Here is a 24,027-nt window from a genome sequence, read left to right on the forward strand (position 1 = left end):
GAAACATGTTATGTCATGTTAAGTGACTACCTCCGAGCAAAATAAATATATCAATGCATGAATAATAACATACGTTATATACACCTATATACACACACACATAGTTACTTTAGACATACACTGTCTCCAAACATTGTGCTAATGCAAACTCAGTTCCATCAACAAAATTAGTTACACAGCATTAAAAAGGGCTTTTGAAGGACAGTGCAGGGATTAAATAAAACAGAAAATAACATGTTACATGTTTTGGTAGTGCTTGGAAACTGGGCCAAGGTTGATTAAAGACTATTAAGTCCCCAATTTCTCAAAATATTGTAACTGAAGTAAGCAGCAGGCACAAACGTGGTGCTATAAAAAATAATCTTTAGCAAAGCACAAAAAAATGAGAATTTTCAAGACACAAATTCGATTTTCTGATTTGAGAAAGCCAATAAACTTGTTAATTGGTCCAGAAAACAATATATTAATGGAATAACACCAACAATATGAACTAACGCCATCAGAATAGTAACCATTGCAACTGGCTGAGCCAGGTCATGCACTAAGGGCCAGAAACCCTCATGTGGTGACCACAAAGGGTGATGGGAATACTTTACCTAACACATAAGGGGTTTGTTTATCATAACGTGCAGAAGGGAAATAGTCTTGCTAGTCAGCCCCACTGCTCCTTATGTGGCGACAATGGTCTTAGGTGCATAAAAGTTTATGCTGCAAAGGCACCAATGACCTAAACAAATATGGTTTACAACATATACTTTATGTGGAGCACCAGTAATGTCTATTTTGTGGAAGGTCACTCATAATGGTGCTACATGCAAATAGCAAAGTCTTCAGTATAGTGAAGAGGCTTTATCAAGAGCAGTAGTTGACCACAGATGGGAATCAATGTGACACAAAAGCGAAATTGCATTTAAACAATGTAGGAAATAAACATGTTAAACTACAATAGTAACACCCTTCAATCTTTCCCATCTCGCCCTACATTTACCCTTCCCACTTCAAACCCATAACCTCAGTTTTGCCAAAATAAAAGACAATTAGCACGTTTCTCTCTCCTCCTTATACATACTCTCACTTGTTCACTTACTCATGTCGTCCTCAACAAAGTATTGGATTCTCCACCCACATACCAAAGGAGCTTACCCCATTCTCCAATTCTCTATCAACACTGTGCCCATTCTGACACTTTCAGAAGGTAAACTACCATGGAGTCTATTCCCTCGCTCATCCTAGCAAAACTAACATGCTCATAGCTTTTAAAGTCCCATTTTCTGCTCTCTCATCCTACCCAATACACTACTATAATTCTCACTTACTGGCCGATAGTTTATCGTGCTTCTCTTGGTCTCCAAAAAATATTGCCTTTCTGTGTCACTATTCCTCAATGTCAAAGTCTCCTCTTGTGCAGTGCTCTGGTGTTTTGTAGTAAAAATGACGCCTAAAAATACATTGACATACATACCCATACCGGTAAAAACAAAATATCTTTGTAAGCGAATCATTGGCCAGATGACTCAAAGGTTCCTTTGATAGGGAGGTAAAAGGTGGCCACCCTACAACTCATCCAAACCCTTCCAAAATGGATTCAACCAAAGCAAAGACAGGCTGATGTATTTTCCACTTTTCTTACTTTTCATTTGCTTTTCACCATGACTTCATCCCCATTCTCATTACTTTGACCTTTCCATGTTTATTATGTAGCATTGCATCCTTCAAAAAACATTTCTAGTCGAGGTACAACTGTAACGCCACTGTCCGGATTCATGACCTATAGTTACATAGCCGCAAATAATTTGTTCCTTTTTGTCAAGCCCATTCTACAACAACCTACCCTTATTGAAGGGGTTCCTTAAGGCGGAGTCAGGATTTTCTTCTCTGTTCCTAATGAACTTAAAAGTATGACCTCTTTAACACTCAAACCGTTATCTTCTCGATCTCCTATCACCCTGTGCAACCTGGCTACTATCTTCTACCGAGATCTGGATGGAGATCCAATACTTGACCCGTAGCCAAAAAAGAAAATAACAATTGATTTCTAGCCTCCAGCACCCCAACATTTGGCTCCTCATTGCCCTTCTCCCTTTAGATACTCTTCTCCGTTTGCAGTTTAGTGAATTACTTTGACAGAAACAATCAATGACCTTATTTCATTTCCCAAAACGTGATATATATATATATGCATATATATATATATATCACCACCTCAAAATCACTAAATTCTTTCTCTGTATTCTTACTATCCCCATGAAATCGTTCCTTACATAGACAATGTAAGCATATTTTAACATTTCACATGGTTGGGTGGCTATTGCAAGTTTCCTATCAAGTCCTGATCCCAGTCTTCTAACCCACACATAGCCCTCTATTCGGATACCGCTATGTTGCTACGTTCTTGCTCTGATCTCAAACTGTCAACCACCTGGAAGTCATCATGTCCCACACAAAGTCTTCAAAGTCTGAACCTTCGCACAGTTTCTCAACTGCAATGGAATGCACCTCCTCCCCCGTCCCCCTGTCCCCCCGCCCCAGAACGGCCACCACCTAATACTTTCTAGATTAACATTAAAGAGTACTACTTAAACCAAAATCACAAGTGATTTGGATCCTACCAGACTGAATGCACTTAGGAGTCTAAATATTGTAGTTGTTTCATATTGCGTTACATCTCAACACAGTTTTATTTGACCAGCCAAAGTCAAGTTCCTTGTACTGCTTTGATGCGAACAACAACTTACGAGCAGAAGCATATAATCAGTATGTTCTGTAAAGCAATTCTGCTGAATGGGCAAATAAATATTTTTGGTTGCTAGCTTTCAAGACCACATCAGTACGTTCTCTAATAAAAGTAAACAAAACCTGAACACTGGAAAATCAATACATCCATAGGTAGCTAAACACTTCAATGAACGCATTCAAAACCTCTTATTTCAGGTCTCTGAACTCTTTTTTGCAACTAATCATGTGTTCACAAAAGCTCTGACTTCTGAGAAAATGACGGAATGTTTTCTGTTCTTTTTTATAGCAGATAAAGAAACAGTTAATGCTTACCATCAGTATTTCACCATTTGGTAAAAAACTAGTACCGTAAGAAATAATCAATATAGAAACAAAATGCACAGTGTGTACATTTGTAAAGAAGCCATCTTGTGGGCCTGGTGAGATTGTCAATGTCCTCACCCTTGTCCTCTTTAATGTCAGTAGAACCCCACGATTGCATCTGTAGACCTTAATACGCCATTATATCAGTGGGAAAAACCATGGCCCGATAAAACATGCTATTGGAAAGATTAGCTGCAGTGTCGCTACAATCAAACATTACTACACTGCAAAGAGCAAAGTCCATATGATTACTGGGGTACAGTTTAACTGAAAAACCATGTTACTACCACTTTAGAGAGAAAAATAACTGATCTCATTCTCACATTGAAGGAGTTTGCACATCGAAAATGTATACCCTTGTTTTTTTCAAATCTTAATACAAGTCATTGGTTAAAGATTTCTCTCCTGGGTGAAGTTGCATGGGATAAACCATATCCACAGATCCATCAAGAGTAACATGCTATTACCATTGCAGAGATGGACATAATGAACCACTCATGAACTGGCTTCTTGTGAGTTATGAATCCTACCTGAACTAAAAAATGTTCATTAATATGCATGTTATCTTAACATGGTAGTATCAACATACTTCTTTCATCCAAATTTTATTAACATCACACCCTAAACGGCCAGACATAATACAATGCGGGTCACTGAAAACGATAACATTAGATGAGAAAAACATGTATATCCATAAAGACCTTTCAGCCAATCAAGAAGTCATTGCACTTGAAAATATATAATGAAAATACTTGTGCATTTCTGGAATTACTGTCCACAGGCTGTCCCCCGGGTTTGACAAACTTTTAGGAAAATGCCATAGAGCTTTCTAGATAGAGAACAAAAACAAGCAAATGTGATCCTTACCTTTGACAAACACGTAAATTGACCGGTTGCTCGAAGTTTCTTTATTGATGCAGATGTATCGGCCTGTTTCTTTGGCCTGTGCTTTGATAACTATCAACTCCTGCTCACTGGGATTTCCTTGGACAGGTTTACTCGATAGAGGCTTTGGTTTCCTGGACAGAAGAGGTTTCTGTAAAATCCAGTGTACTGGAGCATTGTCTTTGCAGTGTAATCTAAGGTCTTGACCACTATTCACCGTTATGGAATCCTGTTCTGGAGTGATTGAAGGGATTGCATAACCTGTCGAGACAATTGAAATGGTTACGTTTATTTTGCTGTTTGCCGTCAGATGTTTAGATTAAAATGTCACCATTATTTTCTGGAAAAAGTTCCACGGAGCAGCCTTGTGGACCAGTTTCCTTTCAACGATCGATCATAGATTTAAGGAAATCAAGCAGGGACAGAGAAAAAGAAGAGGGAGAGAAGCAAAGAATAAGGAAAATATTAGTAGAAGACAATGCCAGGAAAAAGGACTGATAAAAGAGGGAGCAATAATGAACAGGTGAAGAGGAAAAGACAAAAAATGAAAGGAGTAAAGGGAAAGACAGAACAAGGATGAATAGGTGAAGAGAAAAGATAAGGAGATATGCAGATGGGAGAAGAGGGATAAGAGGCGGTGAGGAACAATTTAAAGAGGGAGCAATGAAGTTAAAATGAGATGAGGAAGAGAATATGAGGGAGGTAAGAGGAAGCGGGTGGAAAGGAGAGTTTGAGGAGAGGATAAATGAGGGTTGGGGAAAGAGGAAACATGATGAAAAGGAAGAGGGAGAGAAAAAAGAAGATAGAGTGAAACTATAAAATGAAGAGAAACGAGAAAGAAGAGGCATGGAGAAGGATGTGAAGATGAATGGTAGAGGACGGAGTAATGGAAGAAGCACCACAGAAGAGGGTGAAAAGGAGATGGGGAAGCAGAAGTTTAGGAAAATAAGGACGCAAAGAGAGAAAAAAGTGCAATAATTGAGGCAATGGAGAAAAAAGTAACCAAGAGAGTGAAGGAGAATGAGAAGCAATAGAAAAAGAAGCTAAAAGGATATAAGATAAAGTGACAAAGAAAAACAATAATGAAGGAGAAACAAGAAGAAGACCTAGCGGACGGGCAGGGAAGGACAAATCAGGAGGCACAGACTGATTCACAGACAACAGGGAAAAAGTATCTACAGATCACGTTACAGATATAATCCCACTAAAGCCCTTATAGCAAGTTTCCCAGAGCTGTATCCTGGAGATATATTGCTCCTGACAACTGCAACTAATCTCATACTTTTGGACCTGCAATCTTGAATCACAGCAGTGTTTTACCGGGTTCACACTCACAATTGGTAAAACCCATAGCTGGCTAGAGAGCATAGGCTTGGGCAGAGGTATAGACCAGCTCTTACCCACACCATTCAGCCCTACACGGTGAAGCAGAAAAAGCTCCCTCTGTCGAGACTACAACCTCTCCAGACCCTACAAGCCCTTGAACCCTCCCACCCAGAATTGCACAGCACCCACAATGATTTAGCACCTGCTCAGAGAATAGGGTAAATAGGAGCATTAAAATCCCAAGAATAGTTGAAACCGTGTGTTATAAAAACTGTAAAAAAAGAAAACTGTGATTCCACGTGCAACTGGTTGTTCCTCATTCCAGGAAGTTTAACTTGTGATTCCTGTTACAAGGCTACAACCTCCGTCAGATAAGGTCTAAAGTTAGGCCTTGCTGATATAAACAAATTTGTTGTGTGTTAACTCACTAATTTTTAGAGGTACACTTGGTAACACGTTCAGGGGCCACATCCACAGATAATATTTGAAGCGGATTTGAGACCAGCATAAAAACACGTTTAATTTATCCCAGTGAAGATCCTTACAAACACCTTGCTCATCTTAAAACGGCCTTCCAATAAAAAGGAAAAAAGTTTCTCTGTTTACTAAATCTTGAATCATCAATAGTCACTAGCCATAAAGGGTTTGGATTCTTTCTTTGCTTGATGATGTCTGTCTTTGGTGTAAAACCTACTGTGCCACCATTCGCTTAAATTTATTACAGAGAGAAGCTTGGATAAATGGACATTAGGATATAGTGTTATCCAGTGCCACCTGAATCCTTAAATTTTGAAGATGGAGATATTAGTGTAGGTGCAGAATAAAGGTCCAATGCCACGCCCAATCCTTGAAGCACTGGACTGACTACCAAACATGATATGATTGTTGCAGGTAGGACACAAAAACTCTTCCTGTACACGCCAGACTCCATCCATGCATCATTCTCCATCTGTTCTCAAATTAATCATTAGCCAAAGGGTCCTCACTTTCTCGCTTAGTTCTTTGGTATTGTACATGCCAAGTCACAGCAATCAAAACATGACAAAAACACAGCTGTGGTCCTCACAAATAAATTGAATAATAATAAGTGCTACACGCATGAAATTACAATACAGTACCATGCCATGGAGACTGCAGCACCCAAATTCTATATATATGTGCCTTATCTCGTGTGGTGGTTTGCTGTTATCGTTGGACATCTACATAACTTGAACCTGCACGTAATCAGAAATCTGTGTTGTATAGGTGCTGGAAGCAGCTCGCCTTACGTATTCTTTCACAGTGAAACAGTTTTTTTCAAATGTGTGAAAAAAAAAATCAGAAACGAGCCAGCGATTAATCAGCCTATTTAAAATCCTGTGCATTTTAACTAGCCTCTATTTAGTATTTCTTCAAAATTGACAGAAACACTAGCAGACAAACAAAGCACAGGTTTAAACGCGATTTGCTGATAATTCTGGGATTAAATAGTACAAAGGGCCCTAAACTTTGCATGCTTTGGACTGGTCTGGGGAGCAGCAAGAACTGAAATAAAACGCCATTAAATCTTGGCCTGTCACAGACAGTAAAGCAAAGAAGTCAATGGCCGCTTCAGACCCAGGACCCCAATAAAGCATTTCTTTAGAAGGTCATGACCTCGACCTGGGAGGTCCGTATATATTCGGAAAGTAAAAAGAGAATGGCTGGGTAGTGGGGCCCTCCTAAACAGAGACTTCCCGTTATGCCGAGCAGATCTAAGCAGGCAACTTTTTCACCACAACCAGGGGACTAATGGAGTGAAAAGCGGGCGCGTGACACCATGCTGGATAGACAAGAATTAAGGAGCGGTCTGGAGGAGACGGGCATAAATTGCATGCTCGCGCTCAGTGCAGATAGCATAAGCTGAACTAATAAAGTTAGAAGACCAGGACCGAAGTTTAAAATCTAGGCTTTCCTTCTTCAGTGGCATGGAAGGAAGGACTGGGGGCTGAAAGTAATTTTGGTCGCAGTGATAACACGCCATATTGAGGTTTTGAAACTACTTGATTGAATTTTACCATTACTTTTTGAGAATACCTGGACTGTTAACTGGAAGAGAATAAATGAGCAAAATCTCTTGACAATAGAACATTCAGCTTTATAGTTAAGCGGGACCAAACATCTGCATTTTAACAGGAAGCGGATGGAAATGTCAATCGGGTTCAAGTTGTGGCGAGCCCTTCATCTTGACAACCAATAGGTCAGGCAAAGCAGGGGACCTGAACACGCTAGAAAAACAGGTTTGCAAATAACCATACTGGTAAGCTGAACCCTCCATTTAAAACCATGTACGACCCTAGTAACACGAAGCCTCTATTCAAACCATGTTACATACAATATTAGTACCTTAAACCCTCTGTAGTAATCGTGTTAAATACAATACTATAACCTGAACCCGTTGATCAAACCATGTCATGTACAATATTGGTGATCTGAACCTGCTCGACAAGTCCATGATGGATACAATACAGGGATTCTGAACTAACCTCAGCAAACTATTTTACATGCAATGATAGGAATCTGAAACCTCTATTCCAACCCTGTAAGAAACTGATCACATGAACACTCTACTCAGGCCATATTACATATAATATTAGAAACCTGAACCCTTGGGTCAGACCATGTTAGATACAACATTGGTAATCTGAACTCTCTTGGCAAACCATGTTGCATTCACTACAAGTATCCTGAACCTTAATGACAAACCATATACCTGTACTATTAAACCTCTATTTAAACCAGGTTGCCCACACTAGTGACAGTGACCCTCTATTTAAAGCATGTTACATACAATAGTAAAATTCTGAACCCTCCCGGCAAACCAAATGACATACAATACTGGAAATTAGACCACATTCCCAAATGAGGGGATGCATTATTTACAACTGTGTTGCAACAAACTGCTATTAGTACCATTAATGAGTGTTTGAGGTGTCCTTCATACCATTCAAAGGTTTCCCACATATACTCGAATCTAGAAATTACTTTGAATATCTTTTTAGAGTACTCTGGTCCATACTTTGTGGTATGACTTGTTAGGATGTGGTTTTAGTGATAGACTGACATGTGAAGGATTGCCTATTGCCAGTCCTGTTGGTTTCTTTAAAAGATGGTATGCTCGAGCCTCAGCAGCCAGAGGCCATACTCACAAGAAAGATGCTTCACCCACATGTTTGAAACATAGTGGATGGCACAAGCCATTATTGACTCCATGAAAGCTTCTTGAGGCATAAATGAAAAATATTCAATCAGATGAAATTAAAAACTTTGAAATCAAGCTTGAACCTAGTTAGTGTAATTATCACAGATGGTTTCAAAATAAGCACATTGTCGAATTTGAAAGGTGCCCTCACTTTATTTAACAGAAAACGTGTGGCATCAATTTTCACATAAATCCCCTTATAGTTTTATGTAATGTCACAGGTCTTCTTGAAAATGAATTTATCTTCAGTTGTGAGATGACAATTCACACTTGTGAATGAATGTTCCTTTAGTTTCCCATTTGACATTCAAATGCTAAAATAATTTTTCACCATGACTAGATTTGGGATTTATTGCAGCAAACTACATTCTTAATTCATGTGAATTGACAAATATGAAGATACAAATTCCCTACATTTTGCCGTGAAGTATGTAACTGATGCCACTTATAGATCAATTGTATATAATAATATATACATTGCAGACGGCAGCCTTACACATTGAGACACCATTGATGGCTGGTGAGGCCTCTCTGTACAAAGTCTCACTAATCAAGAGTACTAGAAATAAGACATAATCTAGAGGTTTCAGCCAACTTTAAAATGTACCCCAGCTCGGTTCATCTCAGAAATTGAGTGAGCCCCTCCAGGGTAGTTAAACAAGCCTTGTAACAGGGTTATAAGTGAAGCCCTGATCAATTACCAATAGAAAATACATATATCCTTTCCATCTTGGCCTTAACAGTGCCAGATTGCTACAAATACAAATAGCCCCACCCACATGCATCAGCCCTCCAGTTGTACCTTGGAATTTATAATAGAATGATCAGATTTTAGACTACCATATGGTGTTTGTAAAAAAAAACAGGTCTTTTTGCAGATGTCCCTCACTTTTTGCCCCCATTTGGGCTACTAGTTGCTGGTTGTCGACTCTGACAGTGTATTGAAGCCAGCTAACCAGGCTCCAGTACGCTCTCCCTAAAATGGTATGTGTAAAATAGTAACCCCAATTGGCAAATAGACTGTAACCCCCTATTAAGTCCCTAGTATGTGGTACAAGGGAATGGTGTTAAAGGGGTGACCACGGCCTGAAGCACTGTGTGTGCCACCATGAGTGACCCAAGTAAACTACTGACAGTAGGCTTGCCATTGGTGCCTGGAGCGCAGTGCTAACTACTCGAACTCAACTTTGCCCTCACCATGTTTGGCAAAGTCAATTCACTATTTTTAATACAAGCCAGTCAACCCCTAAGATGAGCCTCCTCCAGCACAGGAGGCAGGGTGCATTATATTAAAGGAGTGGACATGTAAGTGCAACCTCATATGTCCCTATAGAAGCCTTTAACATTAAAGGTCACTATAAGTGAGAGACAGTCCATAGGAAAACATGGGCTGGCACCCGGGCAAACTCAAGGTTGGCAGCTCCATTATGGTACTACCTAAAATATGTTGTGTTTGGTATCAAAAAAAGGCCCACATCACCCTTGACACTAATCTTGTGTTGAGGATGATGTGGCCTGTACCCAGGTGGCAACCTTAGAGGATGCCCAAATGGTTGCCCCAGTCTTTACTGTACTCTGGCGGGAAGCCTGCACTTGCTGCCACCAAGACAGGAATCTGAACCCTGGCCAGGCAGTGTGAACTCTCTCAGGAGTCAGAAACAAGGTCCTGGACGGTAAGGAGGTCACCCCTCCCTCCCTGACATGCTGGCTTGTGAAGTGGCACATAAAGGCGGTAAACTTCAAAGGGTGCACTGCCTGTGATGTGCAAGCAGGCTGCCTTCCAAAGGGAAAAACAGCCCTCCCCCCTGCTTCCATGTATACTTGCACCCGGGCCGGTGGGAAAGTTAGATGGTCAGGAGGCGTACACCCAGAAAGCTAGCCACACCTCAAGGGTGGGCTACCAGGTCTGTGCAGCGGAGGAAGACTTCTGCAATTTTTAAAAGACGTAGAAGAGTAGGTTCTGGGTACAAGAGGTGACTTACACCCCCAGATGTGGTCACTTCAAGAAAGATTAGCTGCTGGGGCTAGTAGCCCATCGGCCACTTGCACCCACATCCCCAACTCCTCTAAATCTAGGATTTAAGGACTACCACCTATACCTGAACCTCAGTTCTGATCCAACTTCCATCAAAGAGGACAACGAAGAGACATGAATCTGCGACAATAGGATTTGCTCACACCAACGGAGGGAGACTCTGCACCCGAGGCAACACTTCTGGAACTGCACAACCGAGGCTCTTCTTAGGCAGTTCCCCTTAGCCAGAGGGACCACTGTGAGAGCCAGAAGAAACCTCAGACTCCCCTGGACTAGTGGGCCATTACCCTACTAACTGCAGGTAGAACAACGCTCCGGATCCGAAGAATCAGTGGCCATAAGCCTCGAGGTACTTGCCCAAATCCAGATAGTCTAGTGCATTGTGTGAACTGCAGTCCAGCCCTTCACAAAGTTTCAGGCAGGTAAGGTATTCACCTGGACCTCTGGACATCGAAGTACCTCTCTGTTGTAGTTACCGCTACCAAGGTTTGTTGGTCACCAGTCCTGCAACTGACCCCTTCCCTCAACGCTGTATAAAAAGGGAACTCTATACAACTCTCTTCCAACATCAGCAGCGGCCCCATTGTTGAGATTTTGCACCCTGTTCCCCAGCCGCACCATTTAAGCTGTAAAAGCAGCTCTCCGTGGCTCCCGTTCAGCACTAGTGACAGCCAGGCCAACTCTGCAACCGGGTTACACAGGCCAGGTAAAATTGATCTGACTGTCGTGTCTTGTCCTGTGACCCACATCACCTTTACCCTCCTTGGGCTCCACGCACCTCGAACAGCAAGTGACTGATTGTCACTACTACTTTTCCCATAGACCGTAATGCAAAAAAGTTCTGCAGTATTGAACTGCTGTGATTTATGTTTTCTGCTAAATCCATAATTCCGGTTATATGTATCTGATCACGTTAGTTTTGGTGTCAAAATTAAGATAAAAACTGCTTTTGTTTTAAGAGTTAGTGTCAGATTTCATTTGAGTCGTGTCAATTACTTATTGTCCATGTTGGTACTCTGAAATGCTTAACACATGTTCCTCTAGTAAAGCCTGACTGCTCTTTGCCACTCTACCAGAGAGAGATAAGGATTCATTTTTGTGAATCCAAGGAATCTTTGCGGTCTATCAAAGTATTGCATGCTGAAGCCTAACCAGCATCACCACATAATACTCCACTCTTCTCTTAAAAAAAGAAAGCAAATAAAAATATTATTTATTATGGCAACCCTCCTCGACTATACAAACCCAGACACCCTCTGTAGCCGAGGTGGAGGATGCAGATTAAAGATAAGGGCGATTTGCCTCTTCTGAAAGTCAAACCACCTGAAACCCAACATATTTGTGAGTAGGGCTTCCAAGGACAGGTTTAGTCTAGAAGAGTGAGAAGTACTTTAATACATATCCTGGCTTGAATAACTCATCCCATTTGACCACGTTTGGCTTGTACGTTAACCTGTCGCATGCCAGGGTCACGCTTAATACATGCAACAGAATGTTGTACCTGGACAATACGTTCTGAACGTGCATAATGTCGGTCATTAAAGTCAGAAAAGGCTTACAAAGCAATTAAATCCTGCGTGTGGTTTTTAAATGTGCCTTTTACTATTCATGATCACTTCCACAAGCAGCAAAACCAGGCAGCAGTGGTCACTAATGAACTAGTGATTTGCCACAGTTTTCAAAGGTCATGCGCTGACTTTGAACACACCAGGAAACAGAATTGCAGCTCGCAAATGTTTCTCCACATTTCCAATCTAAACTTTCTGTAACATACTAAAATCTTTAGACAAAACATTATTAAAGGGATTTTTTTCCCAGGTGATGAATACCTTTAACAACAGAACACAGGAAAGGACTTTGAGACAGCTAATTTGGAAAACAGCAAATATTCCACCTCACACGGATTTTAATTGAGGTGGCTTTTTCAAATTACTTTTTAAACAATATTCCCAGGGCCAAAAAAAGCAACATCAGCTTTAAAGATACTCAAGATGGAGTTGAGAAGCAAGGTTCAGGAGAATGGCTGGTTACACCTTTCGTGTTTTGGGGTGCTGTGTGGTAGCTTTGGTGGCTTGTCAGAGATATTGTCTAGACACATGTTTGTTTCTTTGGTCTAAGAAGGAACACAATTCTTTGTTGATAAGAGGAGCACTATCAGTTGGTTTCCTGTTTTGTGGGCCAGTACCAAAGTCTGAAAATAAGCCATGATCCTAAATACCACCACGCACACGATGAAGAAGCTGTTGGAACCTAGGCACTTAAATCATTCCAGAAACTCTGCTTTTCCGTAGACACTTAAAAAGCATTCTTGGACTGAGCTGTGGGCATCTGCTGGTTTTAATGTTCGCTTCATCCTGAGGCCACACTGTTGAGTGCTTTATTCCCAGTGACACCAATATATGTAGCCATCACTCTGAATAAATTGAGTTTGCCTGCAACTCCTAGATGGCAACAAGTCACCTGGCCAAACAGGCAACACCTCGATCATGCCCATTCTCCTCACTGTATTGGGCAGCAAAGTGGCTGGAGAAAGCTACTACAAGCAATGTTTGATTGTTCACCACACCTAATCCTGTTGTAGGACCTAGTGTTATAGCATGCACCATGCAGGTGCAGAGTAAGGAAATTAATACAATGAAAAAATGGAAGTGTTAAATAAGCATGAGCGCAAAATCCGCTCCGATCGCGGATTTTGCGGATTTTCGGTAAATTCGCGGTCCGCGAACTCTCGCGAATTTACCGAAAATCCGCAATCCGCGAGCGGCGGATTCTGCGGTCAAAAGTTCAAAGCCTAATTTACGATGGCGCCGGCAAGCTGCCAGCGCCATCCTCAAATAGTTACTTAATTAGCTTCAACAGGAAGCTCTAATAGATAAGATACAGCAGGGGCTCGAGCGCCTGCTTTATTTTATCAGTTGGAGCTTCCTGTTGAAGCTAATTAAGTAACTTTTTCAGGATGGCGCTGGCAGCTTGCCGGCGCCATCGTAAATTATTTAAGATGGGGGAAAACGGTGGTGTCTTCTTGAATAAATATGAAGGGCAGGGTTCATTCTGGCACGACGGTCCTGGCACAAAAAATAAACCTCAACAGGAAACACTTGCAGATATCAATAAAGCATGTGCCCTAGTTGAAGCTTAAATTCAGTGACTCATTCATCAGCCCAAAATCAATCGTGAGCGTTGTGGAGGCTGGGCAGGTGTGCCTTCTTCCCAAATATACCATCGAAAATCCGCTGTGATGCAGGCCAGAGGCATTTGCATCTTTGACTTTCACGAGCGCAATCCCCGTGCTGTTCCTGTGACCAGGAGCTTCTGTCTCTTAATCTGCTGCTCTGATCGGTCTCTGACCTTTTATACACACAAGAGGCATGTGCGCTCGCATGGAAGCCCCGTCCGTTTGGCCCCGCCCACACACTCGAGGAAGCCCCGCCCCCAAATCCGCCGATCCGCAAAATCCGCGGATTTTGCGGATCCACGATCCGTGAATCCGCAAATTCGTGAATCGTGGATCCGCAAAATCCGCCCATGCTTAGTGTTAAAGGATGGGTGGCTTGAGGGTGAAAGGGTGAAGGGTACTCTTGGAAGAAGGGTGATCTTTGCTCGGTTCACAGGTTCTGTGTGATTAGATGTATGGACGAAGTGAGGGGTATGTACATTTTCAGGCTACTCCCCTGCTCCAGGTGCACACCTCGCACAAAACATCTTGCAATAAACAAGCAGTATACTGGCTTGCATATAAAATGTCTCACTAAAAGATGCCGGTACTTTAAAAAAAAAAAATGTGAGGTGTGTGCATGGGTAAAAAGTGACATGAGATGACGGCCATCCACATATCGCTGCAAAAGCATCATTTAATGACATTTTCACTAAATTTTCCCCAAAAATGTATCGAATTCATACACCCTTACTTCGGAGTTCTGTCATCACATTTCACTGACCAAGGGGACTAGATATTTCAAGGACACCCTCAAAGGCAGCTTTTCCCTCCAAACTATTTATTTCAATAACCACAAGGCGCAGCTGCATGCATTTTAAATAGAAGCAAATGTGCAGCATGTTCATGGGCTTAGGCTCCAGGTTTTTGCATATCCAGCAGAAAAAAAATCAAAATTAGGTGTAGAATGTAATAGGTTCCACCCAATACCGCGGCTTGCGCTGCTCCGGACCCTAGTGAGAAGAGACAAGGACACTCTAGGACAAGATAGCGCAGGGCTCTACGCTGCCAGACAAACTTCCTAGAAGTATGAAAGGGTGCAGGTAGGGTTGAGTCTAGTGTAGCAGCAAGTCCTACACGAACAATTCTCACATTCACCAGCCCTGCCCCCAAAGCATCCCTCACACACACCCACAATTTCATAGAAGTGACAGGTACAGGGAACGGATGGGTACATTCAGAAGCAAACTTTTCAAGGAAGAAAGCACCAGCTCACACTGAACTCCTGCCAACCCTATTCCGAAAACTTGACTGGCATATATCATACGTACTCGCATGCCTTAATGTAAATGTGGAATGGTGAAAACATTACTCGTTGATCAATAGATACGATTATGCTTTTTAAACACGGAAATCCCCTGTATACGACTATATTGCATTCATAAATGTAGAAATGCTGCGGCAAAATGTAAACTGGAAAGTATCAAACTGCCTACGAAATCTGTTTGTTTCTGAGCATAGTTTTAGATAGTCAGAGACAAACACCAATCCCATGATCTAACAGAAACATAACGTTGTCATACAGGTATTACAGAAAAATATCGCAACATATAAAACATCTATTACAAATCATGCATCACCTATATGCTCAGGAGTTTAATGCTAGCAGGAAAATAGAAGGAACTTTTACATTTTCTTATTAATTAGGTAACTATTGGTCATACAGGTGTAGAGAAGCCTACAAAATATGTAAGAAGGCCAAAAAGACTAACCCCCAGATACATCAACAACCCATTTTGCGATTCCTTAACCCCTTCCACGCTCATGACGAGCTGGGCTCGTCATGCAGTAGCCTCCTGCTACGCTGATGACGAGCCCAGCTCGTCATGAATAATGGGGTTCATGGAGTTCCAGCATAGGAGAAAAATCCCCATAGCATTCAAGGTGTTAATAGCGAAAAATACCGATTCGCTATTAAGGAATAGCAAAATGGAATGCATCAAGAAATCACTAAAAAAATAGCAATTTCTTAGAATTCCTTAATTGCGACTCGCAAATTGCGACTCGCAATTAAGGAATACCTTCCCATTCATTCCTAAGGGCCTAGAGGCCCATAGGAAAGAATGGGAAGACAATCTCAATTTGCGAATCGCAAAATTGAGATTGCGATTTCAAGGGTGCAGGGGCGTCCAAAGGACACCCTGTTGCACCCCTGAAATTGATCTGTGCACATATGTTGCGCACACACATGCCCTTAGGGCATGTGTGTGCGCAACATGAAACTTTGAAAAATGCACTACAGTGCATTTTTCAAAGTTTTTGCAAATTACCATGAAGTTGTACTTCATGGTAATTTGCGTGCCCTATTAGCGAAATCGATATTTTTTAAACTTTAATGCATTGCATTTAAGGAATCTCAATTTGAGATTCCTTAAATGCAAGTAATCGCAATTTAGCGAATTCTCAATTTGCGATTTTTGCATTTGGGATGATGCATTCCAAATGCAAAAATACCGGTCGCAAAGGGGCAGATTCTGAGAATCTGCCCCTTTGCAAGCGGATTTTTGTTTGTTGCATCTGGGCCAAAGTTCCTAAGTCCATATCTCTGGGGTGAGAATTGAAGGTAGAGGGTTGGTGCTTCAGCCATTGTGGCTGAAAGAAACCCCGCAGAGACAAGAGTGTGCAGCCACTGTGTCTGCATAAATACACATAGAGATTCAGTATTGCAGCTATTGTGTCTAGAGAGAAACCCTGCCATAGAGGTTTTGCAGCCAGTGTCTCTCTGTAAATATCTAGAGAGGATGGGTACGCAAGGCAATGTGTCTGGGAAGAGCCCCACAGAGACAAAGATTTGTAGCTACTGAGCCTTCCTAGAGAACCATAGGGTACAGCAGTGGCAGCTCCTCCGCTAAGGCGGAAGAGCGTCGCCACACTGCTTTAAAGCAGTGTTGCAGTGTTACTAAAGGAAAAAAATAATATCTCCAAGTTAGTAGCAGCTTTGCGGGTGGGATGTGTGGGGCTGCTCTTCTGACAGACCAATGGTGGGGAGGAGTGGTTTGCACTCCCTAAAGTGCTCATGAATGTTCTCCATGCAGGATACATTACAGCCTGCATCGAGAACATGCCCAGCCTCATATTCTCTGGCTGATAGCTGATCCACGGAGCTCAGAACAATCACAATACTGCAGTGCAGCTTTTTGATTGGCTATTGGGAGGTTGGGAGCCAGGTGCATCCTGCTTCCTGCACTGGAAGCGGGGAAGAGGACCGTGAGGAGGCGGCAGCGATGGTGGGCGGCAGCGTCAGACCGGTAAGTGTGTATTATTATTTTTTTACATTTCATTGCCCCCTCTTCCCGCCCCCACACCGCCTTGAAATACCAGCTGCCACGTGAGTACAGTCCACTATATCTGAGGTAAGATCCACAGAGACAATCTCCTGCAGATGCTGGGTCAGTAGAGATGCCAAGAGGCCTGGTTCCGAAATCCATAGGCACAGTTCACAAAAAAACAGAAGCAAATCTGTACTCGTAGCCATACTACTACAAATAGGTGTACATTTACTACAGCTGGCTGTTCACAAACATGGCCTTTAGAACTTTTGTAAAGCTGAACAAAGTAAAGGTTTAAAGGCCTCTACCAGCAAAATCATACAACAGTTTTCAATGTTGCTATTTCCACAATAACGAACTGCAAACAGAGTACAATTCCGCACGAGGAACAGGTATCCCTTCTGTGTAATTGCAGGTTGCTTTCTTTTGTTTTCTCCCCCAAAGAAAAACTTTTATCCCTGTGGAGAAACGGTTTCCACTGCATCCCCACAACATGGTGTTCCATTCCCAAATCCACAAAGGAAAGGGATTTACTCCAGCATTTTGTGGGATACAAATCTCTCATAATTTCTATGGAGGGAAAGAGAGGGCTTGGGAGAAGTTTGTGAATGAACAAAAACTCGCTGGCTTTTAGGTGTTCAAAGCAAATCATCCCTTGAAAGCAAGTATGTACCACAATATTCATAATTGCTCGTATATCTATCTTCCAATGGTAATTCTAGACTCTCCTCGGTGTGCTCTGTACCACCCGTGCCCTGTTCATGCTTGGAAAATCTAGCACTCTATTTCGAAACAAAAGTAATGAATGGCTCGAGATACAATGCATTTCACAGGGTGGTGAGGCATTTCTGTCCTCTCAGGCACCAGGCGAGGCGTCTGCACCAAGACTTGGATGCAACTTGCCCGAGTGCAAGAGTGCAAGCTTTTAACTATGTAGCAACTAGCAACAAATCGAGACAGTAAACAGCGATAGACTATCGCTACGTATGCTGGCTTAAAATAGACATGGTCATTAAAATTCTAAATGTAAAATCATCCGAAGATCATGACGGCGCAGACATGTATCAGGAAATGGAACACTGAATGGAATTACGCTTTAGAAAGTTCAAATCCCTCCTGTCAATATTCACAGTTTATGAACATGTCTAGTGGACACACCACGGCTGCTCCATCTTGTTCGTTTCAAAAGGCTCAGTAAGAGTGCCTTACGCAGGATGGAGAGGGAAGTGATCAAATGCCCGCCGTATTTCCGGGCCTCTCCTTTGGAATGCAATAGAGTAGTTATGTCAATTTCGGGAGATGATATTGTGAGGAAGCGGGAGGAGCGGCACGCGATACAAACCGAGAGAAAATACCAAGAACTAGGCAGCCAACACCCAAATGATTCCCTATATGTATTTAGAATGACACCGGAAGAGAATGGGTTAGATCTGGTCGAGGGGTCAAAGGCCTAAAATAATGTCAATTCAAGCTGAGCCAAAAGCATGTCACATAACTTCGTTATCTTTTCTTGATCTCGCGACAACCATAACATCACTGTAGTAGCAAACTGATGAGATAGCGCAACATTACAAAATGGGCATTACACAAACACTTTCCGTGTTGAAAGAACCGTACAAGCAGTAGGGGTGGTTTATGGTTTCTGTAAAGTTATTATTAGTTTGGACACTCCTCTAAAACAGACAGAAGATGTAGATCTCGGAGCAGAATACACAATCGTAAATAAACAGGAGGCTTTTTAAAACAGTTAACGTTTTGGGATTGAACCATTCACATTTTCCGGGATATTATATAGTTTTCCAGTAAAGTAATTCTTTTCGCCAAACCCCTTAGTAAAAATTAAGGGGGAGGGGATTATGGGAAGTGAATATAGGTTGTTTCATACCTATTGTGCACATTTAGTTCAGTATTTTTTCGGGACCAAGTGCGGGTGTGCAAACACAGTGGAAACCCAAAGAGCTACAAATTTGTGGGTGTTCACTTTTACAGTGGCCACCCTGCCTCTCCTCTAGCAACGCCCAGATCGCAATGCCAAACACCAAATTTAAGAATATTGAAATGTCACCATGCATGGGAATTTTTCACATTTGTTAATTTCATATTTAGGTGCAAATGCTTTCAGATCCGGATTGTCTGACCTTTGCACTGTCAGACAACACTTTTAGTGCACCATAGTAAACTTAGGTGTGCAAAACACAATGAAATCACTCCAAATATTTATCAACACGCACAGCAGAACTTCTACTAGGTTGAACAAGCATGCCAAAGAACCAACGTAACCATGCTCCTGTATGTAATCGTCAGAAAAGTGGCACTAAATGAGTTAGGCTCACATTCAGGATGATGAAAGTACACTTTATATATATCTATGTGGTTTATAAGAGTCAATGCCAACTACTCTCCACCAGCAAGGTATTGAACTTCCTGAAGGTTTTGCACAGCTTTACTATAGCTGCAAGGCCCATATCCCCTGCATTCCTGTGCAACTATTGGGAACACCTGCTGCACAGCCACAACAACATGGACGATTTCCAATTGAACCTCAAGCAGAATATATCGCAGAAAAAACTGCTTGAAGATCAGAGAGAGACAGAGACAACTATGGGAGAGGCAGCATATCCTATGCACAAATGACGTGGTTTTACCAGTAGATACCCATTCCACATCCAAATGAAAAAGAGGTTCTTGAATGGTTTGGGGGAAGAATGGGAATGAAAAAAAGCTCTTCTAAGCTGTAGATCCAAGCCCATCACAACCGAGCTAGCAGCAGTAAAGCCGTCTTTGAGGTAGAACCATTGAACCTTTGATGAAGGAACTTCTGACCTCAGTACAAAAGAAAGCCAGCACAGAAATCCCACTGCTCTGTCAACCACCACATCATTACCATTATAAAGGTCTGCCATGGGCAGAGTGGGAGAAGAAACAAACTAAAGGGCTACCCGAGGAACAAACTAATTTTTAGATACAGTGCACAGTGTGGCAGTAGGAGGGCCACCACCAGGGCCGGCTCTAGGCTCATGGTGGTCCTGGGCAGGGAGCATAGGTAGGGGGCCCGGAAGAGGGGGTCCGGGCGGGGCGAAGCGCGCAGGCCAGTAAAGAGGGGAGGGGGTCAGGGTGTTTAGAAGTGGAACAGAGCCGGAGGCTGCCAAATCCCTGCCAGGGGCCACCACACAAATATGTATCCATCCTCAGAGGATTAATATATTAAGGACATATATTGGCGTGGTGGCCCCTGGCGTTTGGTGGCCCTGTGCAGGTGCACAGCTTGCACATGCCTAAAGCCGGCCCTGCCACCACCACATATATTCATGCATAGGATTACCCTTCAACTCTACTACTCCGTTCCCTTATATTTCCATAGTGTACCCATGTAAAGTGCTTCTTGCCAAACTGAAAACACATCACACCACTTGGCTACATTGTGTGGTCTGATAGGCAACCTAGGTGAATTCCCACATCAGCAAACTGGCACAATCTCCCCAGTAGTTCATTAAAGTAGCAAGCACTATGCACAAAGAAACACCTCAATGGAGAATTTCCCTGGGGAAATAAATAGGCTTGGTTGGCTTCAACTAGTCGCATGAATGAAGAAGGCTGCCATTAAATATAATACATACAATTCAGGGTATTTGGCCTTTGTTTAGTCTGCAAGATTACACTCCGACACGAAGAAGTGAAGACAAAAACCTCCCATTTACTAAACTTAAAATGACTACTTAGCTGAAGATTTCTCAATTTTTTCATCCAGTGTGCAACCAACGGGAAAATACTAGTGTGCGGGTGGCGACCACTCACTACTGCTTGTACAAGTAATTAATGATGACAAATATAAGACTATGGCTTTAAAGTCTAAAACCGAGACTGCTTTCAATAAGAGTGGCAGCTGCAGTCGGTAATGCAATCTCAGACACATCCCTCCTCTCGCATTTCATCATTTGAAGCGCCTTCGGATTCGAAATCTACTTTCCATGGATTAATCCATTACACTATGACCTGGCAGAGCTTTAGGATAAACAAGCCGCAGATCAAACGACGCGCAAGGGGCGAGGTACCTATGGGTATGCCTGCTTGGAAGGAAAGGAGCACGGTTTGATGAGGAATTACCTAAGAAACAGGTCACACTGCAGGGGAGGGATCTACGCTGATTTAATTACAACAATTCTAGTATAGAATGCATCGGAAATAAGAAAATGTCACCTACTCGATGGACAATAGAAATGGAAGCACGCAGCCCCGCTATTGATGTCAGATAAACTGTACAATTTCTTGATACAGTTATTGTTGGCAGAAAGATAACATCGCCGGCAAATGCTTTTCCACACACGGGAGTATGAAATGTTGATACCTAGCTTCTATTGACAATGGTGGGGGTGTGACAAAGGTGCAGGGGAAGAACAGCACGCTAGGAGATGGATAAAATGTTGTTGACAAAAAACAGATCTTCGGGCTCGGCAGAATTGATCAGGGCCATTAACAAACCATCCTAGGAAATAAAACACCAGTCCCATGGTATAATGCGCAAATCTAAATGTTATTGTAAATAACACAAAAAGAATGTTACTTGTAGACAGAATTTCACCCTGGTTGTTTATTTATTCTTAAGACCGAAAGCTAGCAAAGAACTTTTGATTTTACAAAAATTTTTATGTTTAATATACTTAAATTGGGGCATTAATTCAGCGCTCTCTCTCCATCAATTAGTCCGCTACTATGTCATACGCATTTTCTACTGCCCACTAGTGTACAGCGCGGACCAATGAGATAAGCCCTCTTCAGCCATTGGCTGGCTGACTTCTCTGAGTGAGGGCATTCTTCACTCTCACACGGAGAACATCCACACACAACGTAGTTCCCTTCACTGCCAGGGACTCGTCTGTGACTACTATAGTGATAGATATCTTTAACATGAACTGGATAAATAGGAAGTTCTACTTCTGCACATGATAGTAGAGTTCTAAAACATGCAAATAATAAGATGCAACAGGCAATAAAACTGGAAGAGGTCAAGATGGCTTGTTCAGTTCACTCCTTTTCACAAGCTAAATATAGAAGAATCATTTGCTCAGCACAGATTCTGAGCATCTCTCCACTGCACTCAAAACAATTGTGTCACTATATGAACAGATCTTTACTAAATTACTCGCACTGCACCACTAAACTCACTTGGCAGCAACTAGAGGTGGGTGAGCCAAGAAATTAACAAGAGCTGAGCGGAGCTCTTGATTGGCTCTAAGAGCCTGAGCATTGAACATTTTTGGCATGCAACTCATGCAACAAACGTTGTATAAAAATATGATTAAGTCACTTCAAAATTCAAACAACTACATTTCATTAACAGACACCTCTACTGAAGCACGAAATAAATATGTTTGAGGTGAAGAAATTGAAAGGATTCTAAGAAATGAATAGTTCTCAAGCTACAAAAATGAAATATTGGAAGAAATGAGGCGCTACCAAATGTAACTACATTGGATGAACTGCAACTTTGAAAACTATGGACCAGGTTGGCCAGAATGAACTGGAAGGGTTACAGAGTCAGGTTTCACTTCAAACCCACAGCTGAATGCTACTGGTGAGTGCCAGTCTTGTTTCGAGTGCTGCCATATGGAGGTTTCTGCTTTTTGCATAATTTTCATTAACAGAAGGAAGCCTTTCATATTATTACATCAGATTATACCACTACATTGACAAGGATTTATTTAATAAGTGATTGTTATTTTTAACCCGAACATGGATATATTAATGCCCCCCCCCACCCTAATGACAATGCCATTAATGCGCCAACAGGCAAATCAATTGTCATTTGCACCCTATTATATATGGCCTATATTATTATCAAAAGACACACAATTGATGAACGGAATGCAGAAGAATTCAAAACATTCACCCCAAGTCAAGAGATCTGGGTTAAATCCATCATTCTTTTGCTCACCATGCCACCCCAGTTTAGACCTGGCCACATGCATATCAGTCTTGAACCTGTGCCTCATGGGAACAGTCCAGCCCAAGCTGCCACAATGGATTTAAGCCCAGATCTCTATACTGGGGTGAGTGTATGACATTGTTCTGCATTCTGTCCATCACTTTTTGCATTAGTCGACCCAGAGTGGGACTGGTATGCCCAGACGTGGGTCCCGTGCTCTCCATACCACTGGAGTCAAGCTAGCTTGGCTGATGAGGGCTGAAAGCCCGAAACCAGGCCTAGGATGCTTATTTCCACTCTAGGGAGGACCTGGCCTGGCAGTTCTATCTGGCCTTTTCCATCAGGCACAGGGTCAAGACCGATCTGCATATGGCTGGGTCCAAACTGGAATGGCATGGTGAGCAAAATAATTATGTATTTAGGCCCAGATCTCTGTACTGGGGTGAATGTATGACATTGTTCTTCTTTCTGTCCATCCCGAGGGTCCAGTGCTCTCCATGCCACTGGAATCAAGCTAGCCTGGCTGATGAGGGCTGAAAGCCCGAAACCGGCCCTATGATGTTTGTATCCAGTCTAGGGAGGGCCTGGCAGTTCTTGCTGTTGTTTTCCCATTTCGCACAGGGTCAAGACTGATTTGCATATGGCTGGGTCCAAACTGGAATGGCATGGTGAGCAAAAGAATTATTGATTTAGGCGCAGATCTCTGTACTGGAGTGAATGTAAGACATTGTTCTGCATTCTCTCCATCCCGAGGGTCCCATGCTCTCCATGCCACTGGAGTCAAGCTAGCCTGGCTGATGAGGGCTGAAAGCCAGAAACCGGTCCTAGGATGCTTGTTTCCAGTCTAGGGAGGACCTGGGGAGGATCCCGACCGAGACCAGGAAGACTGTCACCCAGGCACTCGTCACCAGGCGACTGGACTACGGAAATGCCCTCTACGCCGGAACCACAGCCAAGCTACAGAAAAAAAGACTCCAGCGCATCCAGAACGCCTCCGCCCGACTCATCCTGGATGTCCCCCGACGCAGCCACATCTCCAGCCACCTGAGGAACCTG

The 24,027-nt window shown here is 42.5% G+C and overlaps 1 protein-coding gene across 1 annotated transcript in view; it reads right to left on the minus strand.

Moving 5' to 3' along the window:
* KIT (KIT proto-oncogene, receptor tyrosine kinase) overlaps positions 1-24,027 on the minus strand; it is a 126,438-nt gene that overhangs the window by 61,486 nt on the left and 40,925 nt on the right. Inside the window, exon 2 of the mRNA XM_078678187.1 lies at positions 3,967-4,245. Coding sequence (XP_078534313.1) covers positions 3,967-4,245 — 279 coding nt within the window. The remainder of the gene's footprint in view (positions 1-3,966; positions 4,246-24,027) is intronic.

This window comes from Lissotriton helveticus, chromosome 2_2 (assembly GCF_964261635.1).
Source record: "Lissotriton helveticus chromosome 2_2, aLisHel1.1, whole genome shotgun sequence".
NCBI lineage: Eukaryota > Metazoa > Chordata > Amphibia > Caudata > Salamandridae > Lissotriton > Lissotriton helveticus.